General features: G+C 42.2%; 2 protein-coding genes across 7 annotated transcripts; both read left to right on the top strand.

Annotated features, from left to right (window-relative positions):
- Nucleotides 1-1,169: 1,169 nt before the first annotated feature.
- Nucleotides 1,170-5,138, top strand: tdh2 (L-threonine dehydrogenase 2). Its single transcript, XM_086183730.1, has 8 exons — nt 1,170-1,376; nt 1,953-1,995; nt 2,075-2,145; nt 2,228-2,377; nt 2,526-2,698; nt 2,777-2,867; nt 2,959-3,228; nt 4,299-5,138. The coding sequence occupies exons 1-8, from the start codon at nt 1,184-1,186 to the stop codon at nt 4,442-4,444; spliced, it is 1,137 nt and encodes a 378-aa protein (XP_086039856.1). The 5' UTR covers nt 1,170-1,183; the 3' UTR covers nt 4,445-5,138.
- Nucleotides 5,139-5,849: 711 nt separating this feature from the next.
- Nucleotides 5,850-17,402, top strand: srrm1 (serine/arginine repetitive matrix 1). 6 transcript variants are annotated; one of them, XM_086183716.1, is made up of 17 exons: nt 5,850-6,004; nt 6,894-6,983; nt 7,918-8,040; nt 10,169-10,339; nt 10,490-10,584; nt 10,674-10,898; nt 11,262-11,444; nt 11,554-11,673; nt 11,906-12,114; nt 12,408-12,488; nt 13,355-13,441; nt 13,648-13,783; nt 13,887-13,976; nt 15,149-15,649; nt 15,730-15,913; nt 16,267-16,440; nt 16,578-17,402. In XM_086183716.1, the coding sequence occupies exons 1-17, from the start codon at nt 5,984-5,986 to the stop codon at nt 16,686-16,688; spliced, it is 2,601 nt and encodes an 866-aa protein (XP_086039842.1). In that variant the 5' UTR covers nt 5,850-5,983; the 3' UTR covers nt 16,689-17,402. The 6 variants fall into 6 exon arrangements, with proteins under 6 accessions (XP_086039842.1, XP_086039843.1, XP_086039841.1 ...); XM_086183717.1 differs by having other exon boundaries at nt 11,262-11,450; nt 15,170-15,649; XM_086183715.1 differs by having other exon boundaries at nt 11,262-11,450.
- The last annotated feature ends 477 nt before the right edge of the window (nt 17,403-17,879 follow it).

Genomic DNA, 17,879 nt, shown 5'->3' with positions numbered 1-17,879 from the left:
GGCAATTCAGGTGAAAAATGTGAAAAAAGAAATTGCAGAAAAATATCCTTTTGAAATGAATGAATCGAGAGTCCCTGCACTCGATGAAGGCGCGGGACATGTAGTAGCAGTAATGACATCACATGATGATAGAATGGCGTCAATGTATTTTGACATGACATAGCGCATCACGTCGGGGGAGGGGTCTGGGATGGCAGTACTGGTCAGTTGATAGTGGTCTGCGGCAGGACCGTAGCTTTTGAACACCTTTAAAGCTCCACAGGCACATTCAAATTTCTACACTTGTGTTTTAGTTCTGTTTTCAAGGATAAAACAAGTGAGCTGTGATGTGAAATACGTGAGCAACAGAGGTGCTTGTGGGCCGATTTTCTTACCTTCAGAAGGAACCAGGTTTCCCTTTTTTCAGTCTTCAGGCTTCATATTGAACAGACAGATCTTATCATCTAAGCCTCTGAAAAAAATAATCAAACTATTCCTTTTACGGCTTCTGTAATTTTACATATTTTTAAGGCATTAAAAACTGCCCAAACTGGGTTAACTTTTCTTTCCTAAATACAGCCTTTTTTTTTTTTTTTTTTTCATAATTCCAAAGCGGTAATTACCCACACTTGTACACTCATGCGCTGTTATACATTATCAGACGAAGGCTGTGTAACTGACACACCTCCCAGTCCTGTTAAGCTCAGCTAAACACTTTTCACAATACAAATCCCTGTGCGCAGCATGTCAGCATGTTTGCTCGTATGGAGCTTTGCAAGCTGAAGATTGTAGTCCTGTTCAGTCAAGAGCCACAAGTCCTGGTGATTATAAAATGTGGACAAGAACCACATAGTCCAGCATGACTTTTTACACCTGCTTTTTTATCCACTGGTTAGTGGGTGAGCTGCAATGGCGACTAATTTGATGGTAGTTGAATTCTAAATGCCTTGAAAACTCTTTTATACATTCCTTTTTTTGTAATTTAGAGTTAATAGTTTTGGATTTACTGAGTTGCATCTGCTGGTCTTGGATCAATCTTTTGGGGATTTTGGATTTTGGCAGCACACAGGTAATTTATCCTTTCACTGATTCTGTTTCAGCTGTATAGACTTTGTGATTTCATTTTAACACAACTGCGTATTCTGTCTCACCATCGTGGTTTGTCCAACTATTTATTTTATGTTTGTAAGAACTGCTATTGGACATGCAATCGCGTGTGCAAGTCTGTTTGCCCACTGCGGCTGTGCTGGGCCTCTTTTGCCGAGGTTGTCTCAGCAGGGCGCGGAGTTTTCCTGGCCGTAGCTTCGGCTGTTCGCCCAGGCGGATGAGCAGGTGGAACAGCCTGGAGACCTGCGGCTCACCACCCTCTCAGGAAAACCCCCGTGTCCTCATCACAGGTAACTGATTGATTTGATGCAGGGGAAGACTGACTGATGTTTGTACGGACACACAGAACCAGTGAGGCTCCCACTGTTTTCTACTTTGGCTGGGCAGCCTCTGTGTGAGGGTAGATGCCTGGCTCATGGGCACTCTTTAAAGTTTATTCAAATCACTGTCAAGAAGATCTGAGGTTTCAAACAATGTTGTTGTTTTTTTTTTTTTTTTTTTTTTTGAAGAAGTGACTCACATAATTATGGCATGAGTGGAATACTACGGGTGCATGTGCTGTCGTTTTTGTCTTTTCGAGTTGTTTTCACTGTGCACTAGCAGCAGGGCCCTATTTTACCCATCACAATAGAGTGTGTGCAGACAGTGCTGGTGACATAAAAGAGCCAATGACGGGCTGAAGGGAGAATAATAGCCTGCTGTCACGTTTTGTCCCAGGATAAAGCTTTTGAACAAACAAAAAGCTTTTTTTTTCTTTTTTCTTTTTTTTTTGCTCATCTGAAGTGTGTGCTACACTGAAAGCACTGATTTTATTTTCATAAAAACACGGTTTTGTTTCTTTGGACAAACGTTGCTTCTGTGTGCAGGTGGTCTTGGACAGCTAGGTGTGGGGCTTGCTCAGATACTGAGGTGAGATATTTTGACATTATTTCGATATTTCTCAAAATGTCTGCCATGTGATTGTCACTGTTTCTTCATCATTGTCCAGGAAACAGTATGGAACAGAAAATGTAATCCTGTCAGACATTAAGAAGCCTCCACCTCATGTTTTCAACAGTGGTACGTTCCACTTACGTTCACTTCCCTCCTATTTGAATGATTCGCGATGAGGTGACAGAGCGGCCTTCTCCTCTCCTGTCAGGTCCATTTGTGTATGCTGATGTGTTGGACTACAAACATCTCAGAGAGCTGATTGTAAATAATCGTGTCACTTGGCTAGTCCACTACAGTGCTCTGCTTAGTGCTGTTGGCGAGGCTAACGTGGCTTTGGCACGCAAAATCAACATCACAGGTCCGTTCAGACACACACACACACCCACACACACACACACACACACACACACACACACACACACACACACACACACACACACACACACCATCGCATGCGCTACCTTGTTACGGATCATTATGTTTACATTTCTTTCTGGTGACTAAAGGTCTTCATAATGTCCTGGATTTGGCTCTGGAGAACTGCCTGCGCCTCTTTGTCCCCAGCACCATTGGAGCATTTGGTCCTTCTTCTCCCCGTGACCCAGCGCCTGACCTCTGTGTTCAAAGACCTCGAACAATCTACGGGGTGTCCAAAGTTCACGGCGAGCTCATGGGCGAGGTGGGTGTCTAAATATACAAACACACAGGCAAACCATTCCAGAATCGCTATTTATCATCTACGGCGCTTTTTCTTTAGTATCTTCATCACAAATATGGACTGGACTTCCGCTGCCTCCGTTACCCAGGTGTGATATCATTCAACACACCTCCTGGTGGAGGGACAACAGGTACTACTTTACTTCACATCTAAACATGGTGTATTTATAAATGCATTATAATAATGTTGGACGTAATTACATGGAATCTGTGTTTTCACAGACTATGCAGTTCAGATCTTCCACGATGCTCTCAGCACAGGTCACCACGAGTGCTACCTGCGACCTGACACCCGTCTTCCCATGATGCATATTTCTGATTGCCACCGAGCCACAGTAGAGTTTATGCAGGCTCCGGAGTGCCAGCTGTCTCTGCGCACTTACAACATAGCCGCCATGAGCTTCACACCTGAGGAGGTCGCCCAGGAAATCCGCAAACACCTGCCGCACCTGAAGGTCACCTACAATCCCGACTCTGTCCGTCAGACTATTGGTATGACATGTACAATGCACACTCACACTGCAACAGATGCCTATCCTTATCAGATGCCTTATACATTTACCTCTTCCAAATTCCATTTTTCAAAATGACACACAAATTTCGACTGTCTTTGTGAGGATACATCATTTTTATATCTAAAGGACCAAGTCAATTTCCTTTTGGAAATTCACTCATTTCTCATCCTCCCAAGAGCCAGACAAGAAGCTGGATAACCTCCTGCTCCTTTATGGGGGCTGAGACCAACAGAGGCCAGTTGACTGCTAGTTAGCATAGCACAATGAATGGTAGTGGATGGGCAAGTTAGCATACCTTTGTAAAAAAAGAAAAGAAAAAAAAGATTATATTCTTGGTTTGTTCAGAAGTCATCATCCTTAAAAAGTCATTCATGTTTGGTAGCAACAGTCACTTTTCTAGTTGTGTTGTTTTCCGGAGTTACATTGGGACTTTAGAGGTGATGTGGGAAATTACTGCCCCCAGTCAGGGAAGGAGTTCTGATTCTAAAGTTTCATTGTCTCATAATTTTAAAATCTTCTTTCATAACTATGTTTATGCACAATACTTGTTACATTCAAAGAAAAATGTAAACTTTTGATGTCTTTTGACTGAGGTCTTCTAATTCTTCCCACCCACTACCGTTCATTCTGCTGGGCCAACTTGCTTTCATGTGGTCACATTGGACAAAAGAAAGAGGTGTAAAGCTCTGGAGACCATGGACAATGAGGGAATTTTCCCCAAAAAAGGGGCACATTCCTTTAAATCCAAATGATATGACGTGCTTTTCTTTATTTACAAATTATAGCATGAGTGTGATTTTGATTCAATTTGGGTTTTTTTTAAGCTTTTTGATTTAAAGTATGACATGTATTTTTGTGGCTCTTTAAACTATTAACTTGCTAAAGGTTACAAAGTGGCAGACAAGATGTTTACTCGAATTTGGATTTTCTTACATAAGCACTGCTTTTTTGTGGCTTTGTCTTCTAAATAATTTATTGGATTATTTGAAATAAAGTTTTAGAATGACTTATAGAAATAATGTGGTGATCTTGCTCGTCCCTTTGCAGCAGACAGCTGGCCAGTGAGGTTCGACGACTCCAACGCCAGGAGAGATTGGGGCTGGGCGCCAGCGTTCGGGCTTGAGGAGCTGGTGTCAGACATGCTGCGCTCCATCCGAGACAAGAGGACCAATACGGGTTTTCCAGTCAGCTAGCGAAACCTGCTCCAGAAAGACTTACGTTTCTTCAGCCTGCATTTGCAAACAATACACCTCCTTTCATTTCACTTCCACTAGTTGTCAACCAGTATCCTATGTTGCTCTGGAGCATGAGAGCAATGAGGCAGGGTAGATAGATAGGAAATCTCAGTCAGGACCTCTCAATGTACAACAGAGAGAGTCAAACACAGGCTCACACATATTTCAGCCTTTTCAGGGATTCATATACTTTCAGACCTTTTCTTCATTTTTAATTGTTAAACATCACTTTAAACTTGATATGTTGCCTCATATGGAACAGCAAAAATCTTCAGCTTTCCAAATGTCATGTTAATTGCATTCATGTACACAATACAACGTCTGTATCATTTTGGACAAGTTGCACATTTATAGCTATAATGGCTGTCATACATTTAACTGGACTACTTATGGCGTATTCTGACTGTTTTGTAAGGAAGATTTTTATAAGTGAAATGGAAATCACACACTGTATACAACTCCATTACCTTTACTGTGGCATCTAACAGGAAGCCTTTTTTTTCTCTCTCTCTCTTTTTGCCAGCAGTGTGATTTTTGGTAATGAATGAATACCAGTAATGAATAAAGCCTTATTTACTGTAGATTACTTTGGAAAAAAAAATGTATAAAATGCAGTGCACATTGAATCAGACCTTGATAATAAAATGTTATTTCCCCAGCATTTGTGATTATTGGATGTTGCTGAAACTGGTGCTGCAGAATGATGAGCAGTGCTATGATTTTGGCTATTTAAAAGAACAGCATTCACAGGTGTGCAAATAAGTTATTATAAACATTACATTATACTTATCAATTTATATTTTCAACTGTTTGAATATCAAGTGCCTCTTAATGACTCATTTCCTCCCATGATGTGAAATACTACTTGTACTGTGTAGTAAAATCAGACTGTCGTGTAGTTTTGTGTATCCTGTAAGACCCATTAGGCCACTTCAAGTCAATAACTAATGAAATTTGTCTCCATCTTGTGGCCAGCAGGGGGAACTACGGGAGGGTGGGAGTCTTTTTTTTTTTTCCCCCCCCACGAGATTCTTCCACCCAGTTTAGGTAATATTTATGGCATTGTTAACGTAAAGTCAAATATAAAGCGATACTTCTCCCAAAAGCTGTGTTTTGCCCTTCGACTATTCAGTTCCCTTGAGCTCAGATATTTTTTTGGCACTGTTAACCAACCAACAACTTTTATGTCATAGCAACCTCATTGGTGGTTTATCTCCGAAACAACCTCGAGACTTTTATTTGTAACTGTTTTTCTTTCTTTTTTTAAAATACAGTTTGTGGCTTTTACGACAGCAGTTGCCAGTTGTGCTAGTTTTTACTCGTCGTAACTTGCCGCTACTTTAAAGCTTTAAACCGGCCTCTCCTTGCGCCACTCATCACAACAGATGTAATAAGTGTTGCTGCCTGCAGGGGCGCACTTTCCGCACGCCACAGGATTTCACCGGAGCCCCACACGTCTTTCTCAACAACGCCTGTTAACATCCATTTTCTTCGACGATGGACGCGGGGTTCTTCCGCGTAAGACATTTTAACTACTATTTAGCTCCATTGTGAGCTGCTGTACTGGTGCTGAGATATATTCATTAGTTGAGCCTTGATATCGGATCTGCATTTGTTTGTTCGATGGCCATCCACTAAGAACGATCCGGTTTGGGCCCCGACTATCAACTGATAGGAAATGATCTAGGATTTTGCTACGCAGCGTGGTCGACCTGATTCATCTCTGTCTTTCAACAAAATGTGTTAAGTCTTTCTTTATATGTTTATGTAACGCTACGTTGCTCGTAGATCATTGCCCCTATGTGCAACTTTGCCGACAGATACTCTTTCAGGAAATAGACGGTCTGAATAAGCTAGCTGGCTGTTAGCCTCGGCTAAAGATGGCGCCCGGGCGGTGCATCGTTCCTGTGTCCACGAGCGGCTCACTAGTTGACGAACGTTAACCTGAGTTGGTGAACACGGAGACGTATTGCTCAACCCCCACAAAATGAAGCAGTTGACCTTAAGTTCATGTCGGGGGGTGTCGATGAAGAATAACTATATCGTGACGTGTAATAAATAATTTGACTCTTATGGGTGATTAATGCTAAGATAAGCTAATCGGGCGATTTAGCTAGAGCCAGCCAGTTCCACCACCAATGTCACATCCGTCTGACTTTGGTGGTGTGATGTTAAAAAAAACAAAACTTGGTAAGGTGATCGGGTGAAAATGTATTACTCAACGTTTAACCATTCTTCTCATGATCAGAACAGAACTTGCACGAGTTACACTCAAGATTGTTTAAGCGTCCTTGTATGCGTGTTTACTCTGACGTCTCAGGCAAACGCAATCAAAACAATGTGCAGTATAAATAGCATTCGAGACATTTTAAAAAACCGATTACCTGTTTTTTCCCCTTTCCTTTAGGGAACAAGTGCGGAGCAAGACAACCGGTTCAGCAACAAACATAAGAAGTTGCTGAAGCAGCTGAAGTTTGCAGAATGTCTTGACAAAAAGGTATAAGAATTTATTTATTTTTTGCTACTATATTATTCACTCCTGTCCCACACAAATTTTTGTTTTTAAAATATATATTTTTTACTCCAGGTTTGGTTCAGATTTCTTCTAAAGGATGCCAGTTCTCGAAGGGTTATAAATGCCCATTAAACAAAAATTGTCCTTATGTTATCAAGAAGTAATTTAACAGTCTCTTGTAGTTTCAGGCTTTCTGTCCATTTGTATTTATAAATTATAGTTTAGAGTACCATTGCACTGCCATGAAATTTGGGTCCTTAAAAATGGCAACACGGGACTGATAACCAGGATATAATAAGGACAGTGTAACATAATAGCCTGTGGTGATGATGCTCCAAAAGGTTGCGGTCTGCCAGTACAACAGAAGAACAAGTTAAATTAGTCAGCCAACAACTGCAAAGAGGCCAAGCCGTTCTACTTACCTATACAATAATAACATCATGGTCATGGCAACATTACACTTGGCAATTATCGTCTTCTTCAGTTCTCCCTTTGCAGCAAAGATTTTTAAAATGAATTAATTTGCGGAAGCTTATGTTGGAGAAGTTATCCTTCCTGTAATATTAACACAGAATCCCATTATTTCACTCATTAGTATTTTATGAGCTGCTTCAGTTGTTTGTCTTAAAGGACAGCAAGTTGTCTGATAACAAAAATAGGATGGATGATTGTTGCAGCATTAGAATGAGGACTTACAAACACGATAGTCATTTGCTCTGGGCAGTTAGAGCCTGACCATGCACCGGCACGACCTGCTCATTTGTTTTTAGTATCCAAACCTAATTTGATGTGACGCACCAGAGGAATGGAGAGATATAAATGTGACAACATCATACCGAAACACAATGCTCCACGTAGACACTTTACTAAGTTTATTGTCTCGGCTAAGATGGCATTTTTGGTTGTTTGCTTTAAGGTGGACATGACCAAAGTGAACCTGGAAGTCATCAAGCCGTGGATTACCCAGCGAGTGACAGAGATTCTGGGGTTCGAGGATGATGTCGTCATAGAGTTTATATTTAACCAGCTTGATGAGAAGGTAATGTTTTACATTGTGGTTATTTTCTTGTTTTTACAAACCTTGAATGAATTTGAGGGCATTGCTTAGTCAATAAGAAGGGATATACGGTAATCAAATAATGCTCATCCTAGTCAAATTGAATGGCTAATGTAGCAATTGGTGTAAAACTGACTCATAATACCATATCCATGTTTTGCTGTTATGTGATAAAGTGCCTTTATTCAGCAGACTTCTAATGATGATGTGATTTATGATTTAAAAGGCCTGAACCAATATGGATGTTATACCTTGCATCAGAAGTATAGCACCAACACCTAATTAGCTCTCTCCTGAGCCCAAAGTCACTGAGCCCAACTCTCCCTTCATGATGCAGTGTGTGGTTTGAGGTGAGTTATATGCAGGGATCACCAATATCATGTCTGTGAAAGACACCTGAACAATGCCATAATCATATTTTTCATAGTTATCTACAGGGCTTCATTAACTGACTAGATCCCTTTACAATTGGAGTTTAAGGTTCAAAACAGGAAGTGTAAACATTAGCTGTAGCCCTGTTGAACAGTTTGCTACAGCAAATTGATCAGGGTTGTACACCATCTCGACTTTTGTAAAGAGTAACTTGAAAAGTAATGTAACAAGCTGGAAAGCCTTGTTTTCATTGACTGCGTCTTGATGAAAAGTCTCAGGACTTTTGCATCTGTGTACGGTGTGATACGAGCGGATGTGGTCAGAGGATACTGCTGATCATACCCTCTTGTATCACAAACACAATATTGAGAACTTCAACCAGTGGAGGTCAGCAAAAACATGCTTTTCAGCTCCCGCCAACTTATTCTTCAACAAGTCAGCATTCAGTGTCTTCGTTGTATGTAGCCAGTGGTGCAACAGCTGTATTAACAATGAGAAAGTTTCAGCTTGGTATCAAGTTATTCTTAAAATGACAGGTTTTTTTTTTGTTTTTGTTTTTTAATATCTGTAGTGTTTTGCTTTTTTAAGATGGCATTATCCTTCTTTCCATTAGACCTGTCAGGCTATAATATAATTCCCTTTAAAAAGTAACATTATGCATGTGCCTCATTACATAAATAAAGAAGAGGGTAATCCCAATCTCCCTTTGTCACATTGTCCCTCACCGATAGGTCAAACCACTTGGAATGTTTGGGCAATGAGTAATTTCCGTTGCACGCTATATTTGAGAAAAAGAGTATTTTTAAAACCCTAAGTCACATAGTTCTTATTTTTGTTTTAGCAGCTCGTATATTCATAGTATAAAATGAAGAATGATGTGCTTTAATAAATTGTAGGATTTTTTTAGGTGGGAAGGGAGTGTCAAAGCTAAGGGTACTGATGCATAATGGTAAGAGAGGGTTATTGAATTGAGATTACGCTATCTCAGAATTGTTCTATCATCAGTTGTTGAATAAAACTCCTTTTTTTGTATAACTGTGTACTCATTATTGCTTGTTCGTCTCTTGCAATTTAGATAAATGATATAACATTAAGCTCAAGGTGGTTGAGTCTCAAGCTGTAGGGAGGCGGAAGCAAGCCAAGGGAGCTCCGTGCCCACTGATCCCACGGGACTCACTGAAGACACCGGAACTGTACTTGCTGTGTTGGGTTTTAATGCACTCTGTATTGTGGCTATTTTTTAACAGAAGTGTAGACTGTGGGGAGACTGGAGAGGTTGGGGGTGGCTAGGGATACAGCAATGTAACATAGTGGGAGTAGCACTGAGGAAATGAAATAATGAAGAGATATGGAGTTTTTTTTTGTAATATAATGTATATTTGGGGAATAACACTCAGAATTGGGCACACCAGCAATATTGCATGCAGTTTTTGTATTGCTAGATATGTCTCCCCTCAGCTATCTTTTATTCTCAGTTTCATAAGTCTGTACGATTTAAATCAGTCACACTTAAATTTTGATAGGTTATGAGTCTGGTCTTGGACCCACATATGTTAAATAATTAAGTGTCCTGCTTGATAGAGTATAGTTAACTGCAGTTTCAGGTATATTTTAGTTAAGCCTAGAAGGTAGGAAGTTCCAACTGTGGGATCCTACCTCCTCCTGATACGTTTTCTTCCATTGTTTCAATTGCCATGTTTCTTGTTTTTCCTCTGCCCCCTTCGTCTGTATGTTGCAGCATCCGGATAGCAAGATGATGCAGATTAACCTGACAGGCTTCCTGAATGGGAAAAATGCCCGGGAGTTCATGAAGGACCTTTGGCCCCTGCTGCTGAGCGCCCAGGAGAACATTGCTGGCATCCCATCTGCTTTTCTGGAACAGAAGAAAGAGGAAATCAAGCAGAGACAGGTGAGCTAGCTCCTGGCGGATTAAGAGTGGCAAAATGTCTGTGGATGCACAGTATTTTCTTCTTTATTTATAGAATCGTGTTCAATGACAATAAGATCAAAGATGGATTGCAATAATGAGAAATGTTTTGCTTTGTTCTGTTTGCGGCAGATTGAACAGGAGAAACTAGCCTCTCTGAAGAAGGTGGATGACGACAAAAAGGACAAGGACATCAGAGAGAGGGCTCAGTCCAAGAGCCCAAGGAGGTAAAACATACCATCAACATTGAGATGATGACGTAGAGGTTAGATTTTTGTTGCAGACCCTGTGAACGGGTTCTCTTTACTTTATCAAGGCGCAAGACTAGGTCACCCTCACCAAGGCGAAGGTCACCGGCAAAGCGAGAACGGAAACGAAGCCCCTCACGCTCCCCGAGACGTAAAGCTAGTCCGGTTGGTGGAAGTTCACCACCTCCGCCGTTGATGCAGCTCCCAGCAAAACCTGCTGAGCAGCTGGTGGAGCCTGATACTTCGGGGAGAGCCATGACTGAATCCGTGGTCCAAGAAGCCTCGTCCACTTGGTTTGTGCTACATTTCTTTGCTTTCATGTTGACAATTGTAGTTCTTGGTTACAATTTTCTTTTAAATTTGTATTTGTACAAAACCTAGTACCTTTCAAGCCCTGAAGCAAAGGTTAATTTTGGGGAGTCTAAATACATGTATGATCAAAAACACCTTAGTTTTGTTGTAGGTTTCAGTAAATGTGACCTGTGACCAAATCACAACTGAAGCACTTTTGCGCTTCCTATGGGCTTTTCCTTGATTAAGTCTGAATTCTTGCTTGTGTTGTATGTCGCTTTGGACAAAAGCATCTGCTAAATGAAATTGTAGAATTGTAAATGGGCATATATACTTACCCCCCCCCCCCTTTCTCTGACCCATAGTGACACAGTTGTGGAGGTGGTGAAAGCAGACTCGGTGACTGAAGACAAAGAACCCACACCAGAGAAAAGTAAGAAAGAGGAAAGGCCAAGGTCCCGTGAGAGGGAGAGGGAGAAGGACAGTAGGAAGGAAAGACCTCACCACCGCTCCCGCTCTCATTCCCGCCATCGCAGGCGACGCTCCAGGTCAAGGTTGTGCTTGATATGATGTTATTATGTTGCCTTCTGGACAAATGTGAACATTTTTTAAACTTAAACTTTTCTGACTTTTCAAATTCTCTTTACCCTATTTCAGGTCGTACTCCCCACGTCGAAGGCAGAGTCCCAGGAGGAGAATGTCTCCTCGCAGAAGGAGCCCACCCAGACGAGGCCCCCCCACCTCCAGAAACAGACATAGACGTTCTCCTGTCCACAGGTTAGTGAGTTCCCTGGATTTTGACAGTGAAGGGCAGTTGAGAGGTAAAAGGAAGTTCGGTTGGAAGGTAAATTCTGAGGTTGTAAAACTTGGGTTCTTTAATTATTTCTGTCTTCACTTATTATTTTGTTTGCTTAAGTTTCATATTTGTACTCGGTGTGATTGTGTACAATACATCCCACAAAAAGTAGGCCCACGGGTTCTTAAAGTTGTTACGGTTTGTGTTCTGCAGGAGGCGATCTCGCTCTGCTTCATCCTCTGGCAGCAGCTCCTCAGGCTCTCGCTCCCCTAAGAAAGCATTGAAGAGAATATCTAGCACACCACCACGAAAACAAGCTCATCATCCTGACACCTCAATTAGCCCTATACGGAAAGACAGACGATCACCATCTCCCCGGGCCAGAAGAGGCCGCGGTTCAGCATCACCACCCAGATCATCTGGTATGATTCATATGTTGTCTACAAGTAGCATAGTTTATTCGGGGGGGGGGGGGGGGAATCCATGACACTTGGCAACCATTTTATTAATGGAAATCTTTCATTCCTTTTACTTCCTCCTATGTAAGTGTACAGTTGTAGAATTTCATGAAGCTCTTAAACCAGACCTACAAGTTCATTCCTCATGGCCAAGGGAGCGAAAGCTTTTGCTTTGTATATGGCTGAAGAGTCCGTTCAAAAGCCAGAATAAAAAGTTTGATATTTCCATGTGTCTAACGGAGTAACCTTTTTTGTAGGTATAAAGCGAAAAATGGGTGCAAGGGGTGATTCTCCAGCTGATAATGCTAAACCCAGACAGTCTGAAGGGTCTGAGTCGGGTAAGTGTCAGATTATGTCTCCGTAAAGAACCATGATTGCCTCCGTGTCACAGCACACAGGTCTCTTCATATGGCACTCTGAGCTTCCACTTCACGAGTCAGAAGTGGGCACTGTTTCACTCACTGATTGGAAAGCTGAACTCTTAACGAAAACCAAAACTTCTGAGGGAAAAAAGTTGTACTATTAAGGGACTAATCTTTCATTTGGATACAACCAGAGAGACACTGTAGTTGGATATTTGCGTTCTAGAGCAGCTTGGTGACACTTTGCAGTTGTGTAATTCAGAATTTGTTGACAGGAAATGGCTTTTTTTTTTTTTTTGCCCAAAAGGTTAATCTGTTTGTTTAAAACCTCCATTAAATCCTCACCGTTTTAATCCCGAAGTAAGTTGTGCCTCAGTAATGGTACAAGTTTGATTTTTATCTTTGGAGAATGAAACCAGATAATTTTGTGATTTGTTCTAAATCTAATGTCAACCCCATCAATGCATTTGCTGCCTTGAAGAGTCTCTGCTTTAGTAACACAAGTAGAGGAAAGGGAAACCGCAAAGTTTTGAGAAAGTCATTGTCCTGAGAGCCTCGATCCCATTGTTACCCTTGTTTGATAAGACTGAGGGCCTAAATTGCTTCCCCCAGACCCTTTTCACATCAGACATTTTGACAGGGCATGGAAGGGCACACACAGGTGTACGTGATACAGCAGCTGATGATCCCATTCTAGTGAGCCACTGCGCACAATACCAGCCCACCTCAAATGGAACAAGGCCATAATTTAACCTACAATCTGTAACTTTGCCATGGCAATCTACAATATGTCACACTGGTTTTGCTAACACTGATGGGACACTCAATGCTCTACATTTCAGAGGAGGATAAAAATGAGAAAGGGGCAACAGCAGATTCGGTGCAGCAGCGACGTCAATATCGCAGACAGAATCAACAGTCGTCTTCAGGTTATAAGCGTTTTTATCCCGTTCTTTCCTTTCCCATACCCAACCCCTCTCTCTAACCAAGTCTCTGTGCCTGTCATATTGCACCCATCGTCTCATGGACTATTGAAGCTGTGCCCTAACCCCAACCTTGGTGTCTTTGTATCCTTAGCCCATACAGTGGAGGTTACCATAAAATGGTTTTTAATGTCCCGTCTCTTTGATTTCAGATACAGGATCTTCCTCCTCAGAAGATGAGGGGCCCAAGAGGCCAAAGGCAGGGGCCGCGGCCAGAAATGGTGAAGTCAGGAGGAGACGTAGCCGCACGCCTTCTCCACGAAGGCGACACAGAGATGCCTCTCCAAGGTTAGACACATTGCGAATGTGTTGAGTGTGAATGGTTTTCACAGGATACCTCACATTTTGCTTACTGTTCAATATTTGTTTTGTGTTTGTGTCTGCTCCTCAGGAAAAGACGGTCACCCTCTCTAGGTGGACGCAGACGTCGCTCTCCCTCTCCTCCACGTCGTCGCAGATCTCCCTCTCCTCCTAGACGCAGGTAAAGGCAGGTTCATAATGTACAGTGGGGCAAAAAAGTACTTGGCAGCCACCGAACTGTGAGAGACAGAAAAAATCCAGGAGAATCACATTGTAGGATTTTCAAAGAATTTATTTGTAAAATGGTGCAGAAAATAAGTATTTCATGAATATCAAAGGTTCACCTCAATACTTTGTGATGTAACCCTGCTTGGCAGTGACAGAGGTCAAACATTTCCTGTCGGTCTTCACTGGGTTTGTACACTGTTGCTGGTATTTTGGCCCATTCTTCCATGCAGATCTTCTCAAGAGCAGTGATGTTTTGGAGCTGTCGCTGGGCAGCATGGACTTTCAACTCCCTCCACAGATTTTCAATTGGATTGAACTCCAGAGACTGTCTAGGCCACTCCAGAACCTAGAAATGCTTTTTATGCTTTTCATTACCCGGGCAGTGTGTTTGGGATCAATATGACCACTTTTCATCCTCAATGCTCTCACTGATGGAAGGAGGTGTTTGCCCAAAATCTCACGATACAAGGCCCCATTCATCCTTTCCTTAATACGATCAGTCGTCCTGTCCCCTTTGCAGAAAAACAGCCCCGGGTCGAGGGGGATTGTCAGTGTTCTTGTATTTATTCCATTTTCTAATAGTTGCTCCAACAGTTGATTTCTTCCACCCAAGCTTCTTGCCTATTGTGGATTGGCTCATCCCAGTCTTGTGCAGGTGTACAATCTTGTCCCTGGTGTCCTCAGACAGCTCTTTGGTCTTGGCCATGGTGGAGAGGTTGCAGTCGGGCTGTGTAAGGGTGTGGACAGGTGTCTTTTATACAGATAACAAGTTCAAACAGGTGCCATTACTACAGGTAACGAGTGGAGGACATTCGAGCTTCTTACTGAAGAAGTCACAGGTCTGTGAGGGCCAGAATTCTTGCTTGTTTCTGGGTGCTAAATACTTACTTTCTGCACCATTATACAAATAAATTCTTTGAAAATCATACAATATGTTTTCCAGGATTTTTTTTTTTTTTACATTCTGTCTCACAGTTGAAGTGTACCAATGATGAACAATACAGACCTCTCATCTTTTTAAGTGGGACAACTTGCAGAATCGGTGGCTCTCCAATACTTTTTTGCCCCACTGTATCTAGAAACAACTTCTAAATGAAAATTGACATTTCAAGAGTTTCACTACAGGTTCTCTGTTGCACATGCCAGGTCTCCATCCCCACCTCCCCGCCGACGATCTCCATCCCCCAGGCGTTATTCTCCCCCCATCCAGCGTCGCTACAGCCCCTCACCACTACCTCCCCCGAGGAGGAAGTTGTCTAGCTCTCCTATGAAACGCTCTTCTCCAGGGGCCAAGCGACGTCCTTCCAGGTCCCCCAAGCGTAGAGGTTCTCCTGCTCCACGGAGGCGCACACCTCCGTCCTCCATGTCTCCACCTAGACACAGGAGAAGTCCCATGTTGTCCTCTGTCCGGCCAGGCAGGGATGCACGATCCCCTGTTGCAGCAGCCAGTCGCCTCTCCCCATCCCCGGCACAACGCAGTCGTACTATCAGAGGGTCCCCAAGTCCGCAGGGACGTTTTGAGACCTCCAGCACATCTTCAAGTAGCCAGCGGAGACAGTCCCCCTCACACAGTGGTAAACCTATTCGCAGAGTTTCCCGCACTCCAGAGCCACGCACCAACCAGAGGTAATGCATTCATGAGCATTCATTCAAAACCTGTTGTGTGTATGATGAGTCAGCTGATGTCACCTCGGCCTTCTCCACAGACTCTCTCCGAGCCCTCAGCGTATGAGAGTAACCTCCAGATCCAGATCGGTTTCCCCTCAACCAGCACCTCAGAAACGTCCAGCCCCTGCATCTGCCTCCCCCTCGCCGTCTCGCTCCGCCAGTGGGTCCCCACCACCAGCCAAAAAGGCTAGCAGTGGATCTGGTAGTCGATCACCAAGCAAGGTTTGATAATTCAGCTGACAATGTATTTATTTCGATGACTATGCAAATAATTCAAGTTTTAATTCACACCAGAAGATCATAGGTTGAAGTATTCCTTCTCAGGACCTCACTACACTATATTTAATTATTGATTTAGCATGACGGACCAAATGGACATTTCAACAAAGTCATGTCATGATCACCTTAATTCCTGCTGCGTGCTTGAAATCTACATTTTTTTTTTAGGCGCTCGCGAAAATGTCGTCTACTTAGCCACAGTAGTGCTTCAGACATCACATCCCGGTTATTCTGTGGTGATTTTTTTTTCATGGCACTTGATAAGATGTCCCCTATTAAAATCCTTGTAACTGCAGAACTCAGACATTGATGGCAGTGGAAAGAAAAAGAAGAAGAAGAAGGAGAAGAAACATAAGAAGGAGAAGAAACATAAGAAGCACAAGAAGCATAAGAAGGAGAAGAGTGATGCCACTGGAACTGCAGAAGGACCGGAGAACCAGGCTGTGGATGATGATGGAGAGTCTAGAAAGGTTAAGTCGGTTTCCTGTGACTTTAAGCAACGGAGGCGTTTCGATCTCTGAAGTTGTTTTATTGCCGTCAACCAAGATATTTGCTTTTGTGTCCACCTGGCTTAGTGGAATGAAATGTCATGTTTCTGTTGTTTCAGGAATCGGACAGCGAAGTGGAGGACAGTTTGGATGACCTGGAGAAACACCTACGAGAGAAGGCCCTGCGCTCCATGAGGAAGGCCCAGATATCTCCTTCACAGATGTCCTAAAAGCAGAGGGAACTCCCTCAAAAAGTTTTCACTTTTCTCTTGATGTTTGTCATCAACCTGATTCAGCTTTAGAATGTACAAATTGTTAATTCCTCAGTCTTTTGTTTTCTTTTTACAAAATTTGGTACATTCGCAAGAGTGTGTTTTTTGAATTTGATTAGTCAGTGTGTTATCTAAGCTGTAAAGACGCCTGTGTTGTCCATACCTTTTAAATTGTTTAGCAGGGAAATGGTTTTGACTCAGTTTTGAGTTGGGCTCGTTTCAAATCTTTTCCACAGTAGATTCCATGAAGAAATGATTGCATGTGCAGTGATTGTCTGATGTGCATGAACCACTGACTGTACGGTGTATAGAGGAATAACCAACATACAGTAACACACTGTTACATTGCCTTTTTCTAGTGGAAACAGTGACACAGCTGTGTGATCTATTAGAGGCGTAACAGAATGTCTTGTCCCATATTGTAACTTAATAGAGGTGTGGCATTGTTTAACCTGCTGTTTTTTCTGACTTTTAAGTAGTCTTGTTTGAAGACTATAACAATCTGATGTGATACAGAGTATGCTTTAATTTTCCCGAACAGATTGATATGCAATATTATGTTGACACCCTTGCACCAAGCTAATCTCTGTGGGACTGCTTTGATTTGTATTTAGTACCCCTGATTTCTGTCATGTCATCCTTTCAGAATTAAAACTTTTTTTTTTATAAGAACTGTGTGCTTTTATTTCGTTTTCCTGAACTCGATTGCTCGGGTGCTGCCATTGGGGCTGGGATCTTGCAAAACTCAGATATTTTTTTCTCCAGCGGTGGAAGAAGTATGCAAATTTCAATTGAAAGTGGAAAAGTGCGTAGAGCAGAGTCATTGGTATCAAAGGTAAAATTACACATTCTACATGATATTTATGTACTCCAGTGTGTGGTTGAGTTAAATGCAGAAACTCTTAAATCATGTGAAGGTTTCAGCGGATTGTATGTGGTGGAGTACAGGGTACAATATTTCCCTTGGAATGTAGTGAAGTAAAAGTATATTCCCCTAAAATATATATGTATATATAAAACTCTAAAGTACAGATGTGCTTGAGTACAGTAACTTTTGGAAAATACTCAGTTACCTCCCACTGGAGTATTTCTAGTACTATATTAAGCAGGCAGGATCTATTTCAGGACTACAGGAGCACCAGAGGAGCC

Source organism: Aulostomus chinensis, chromosome 17 (genome assembly GCF_037954235.1).
Source record: "Aulostomus chinensis isolate RoL2024-O1b breed Wild chromosome 17, RoL_Achi_v1.0, whole genome shotgun sequence".
In the NCBI taxonomy this organism is placed as follows: domain Eukaryota; kingdom Metazoa; phylum Chordata; class Actinopteri; order Syngnathiformes; family Aulostomidae; genus Aulostomus; species Aulostomus chinensis.
This window is presented reverse-complemented; position numbering and strand designations above follow the sequence as displayed.

Coding starts and splice junctions, on each gene's coding strand:
- srrm1 (XM_086183715.1), top strand. CDS start 5,984: ATGGACGCGGGGTTCTTCCGC. Junction 6,005..6,893: donor TGGACGCGGGGTTCTTCCGC/GTAAGACATTTT, acceptor CCTTTCCTTTAG/GGAACAAGTGCGGAGCAAGA. Junction 6,984..7,917: donor CAGAATGTCTTGACAAAAAG/GTATAAGAATTT, acceptor GTTTGCTTTAAG/GTGGACATGACCAAAGTGAA.
- tdh2 (XM_086183730.1), top strand. CDS start 1,184: ATGCAATCGCGTGTGCAAGTCTGTTTGCCCACTGCGGCTGTGCTGGGC. Junction 2,146..2,227: donor ACCTCATGTTTTCAACAGTG/GTACGTTCCACT, acceptor CTCTCCTGTCAG/GTCCATTTGTGTATGCTGAT. Junction 2,378..2,525: donor ACGCAAAATCAACATCACAG/GTCCGTTCAGAC, acceptor TGGTGACTAAAG/GTCTTCATAATGTCCTGGAT.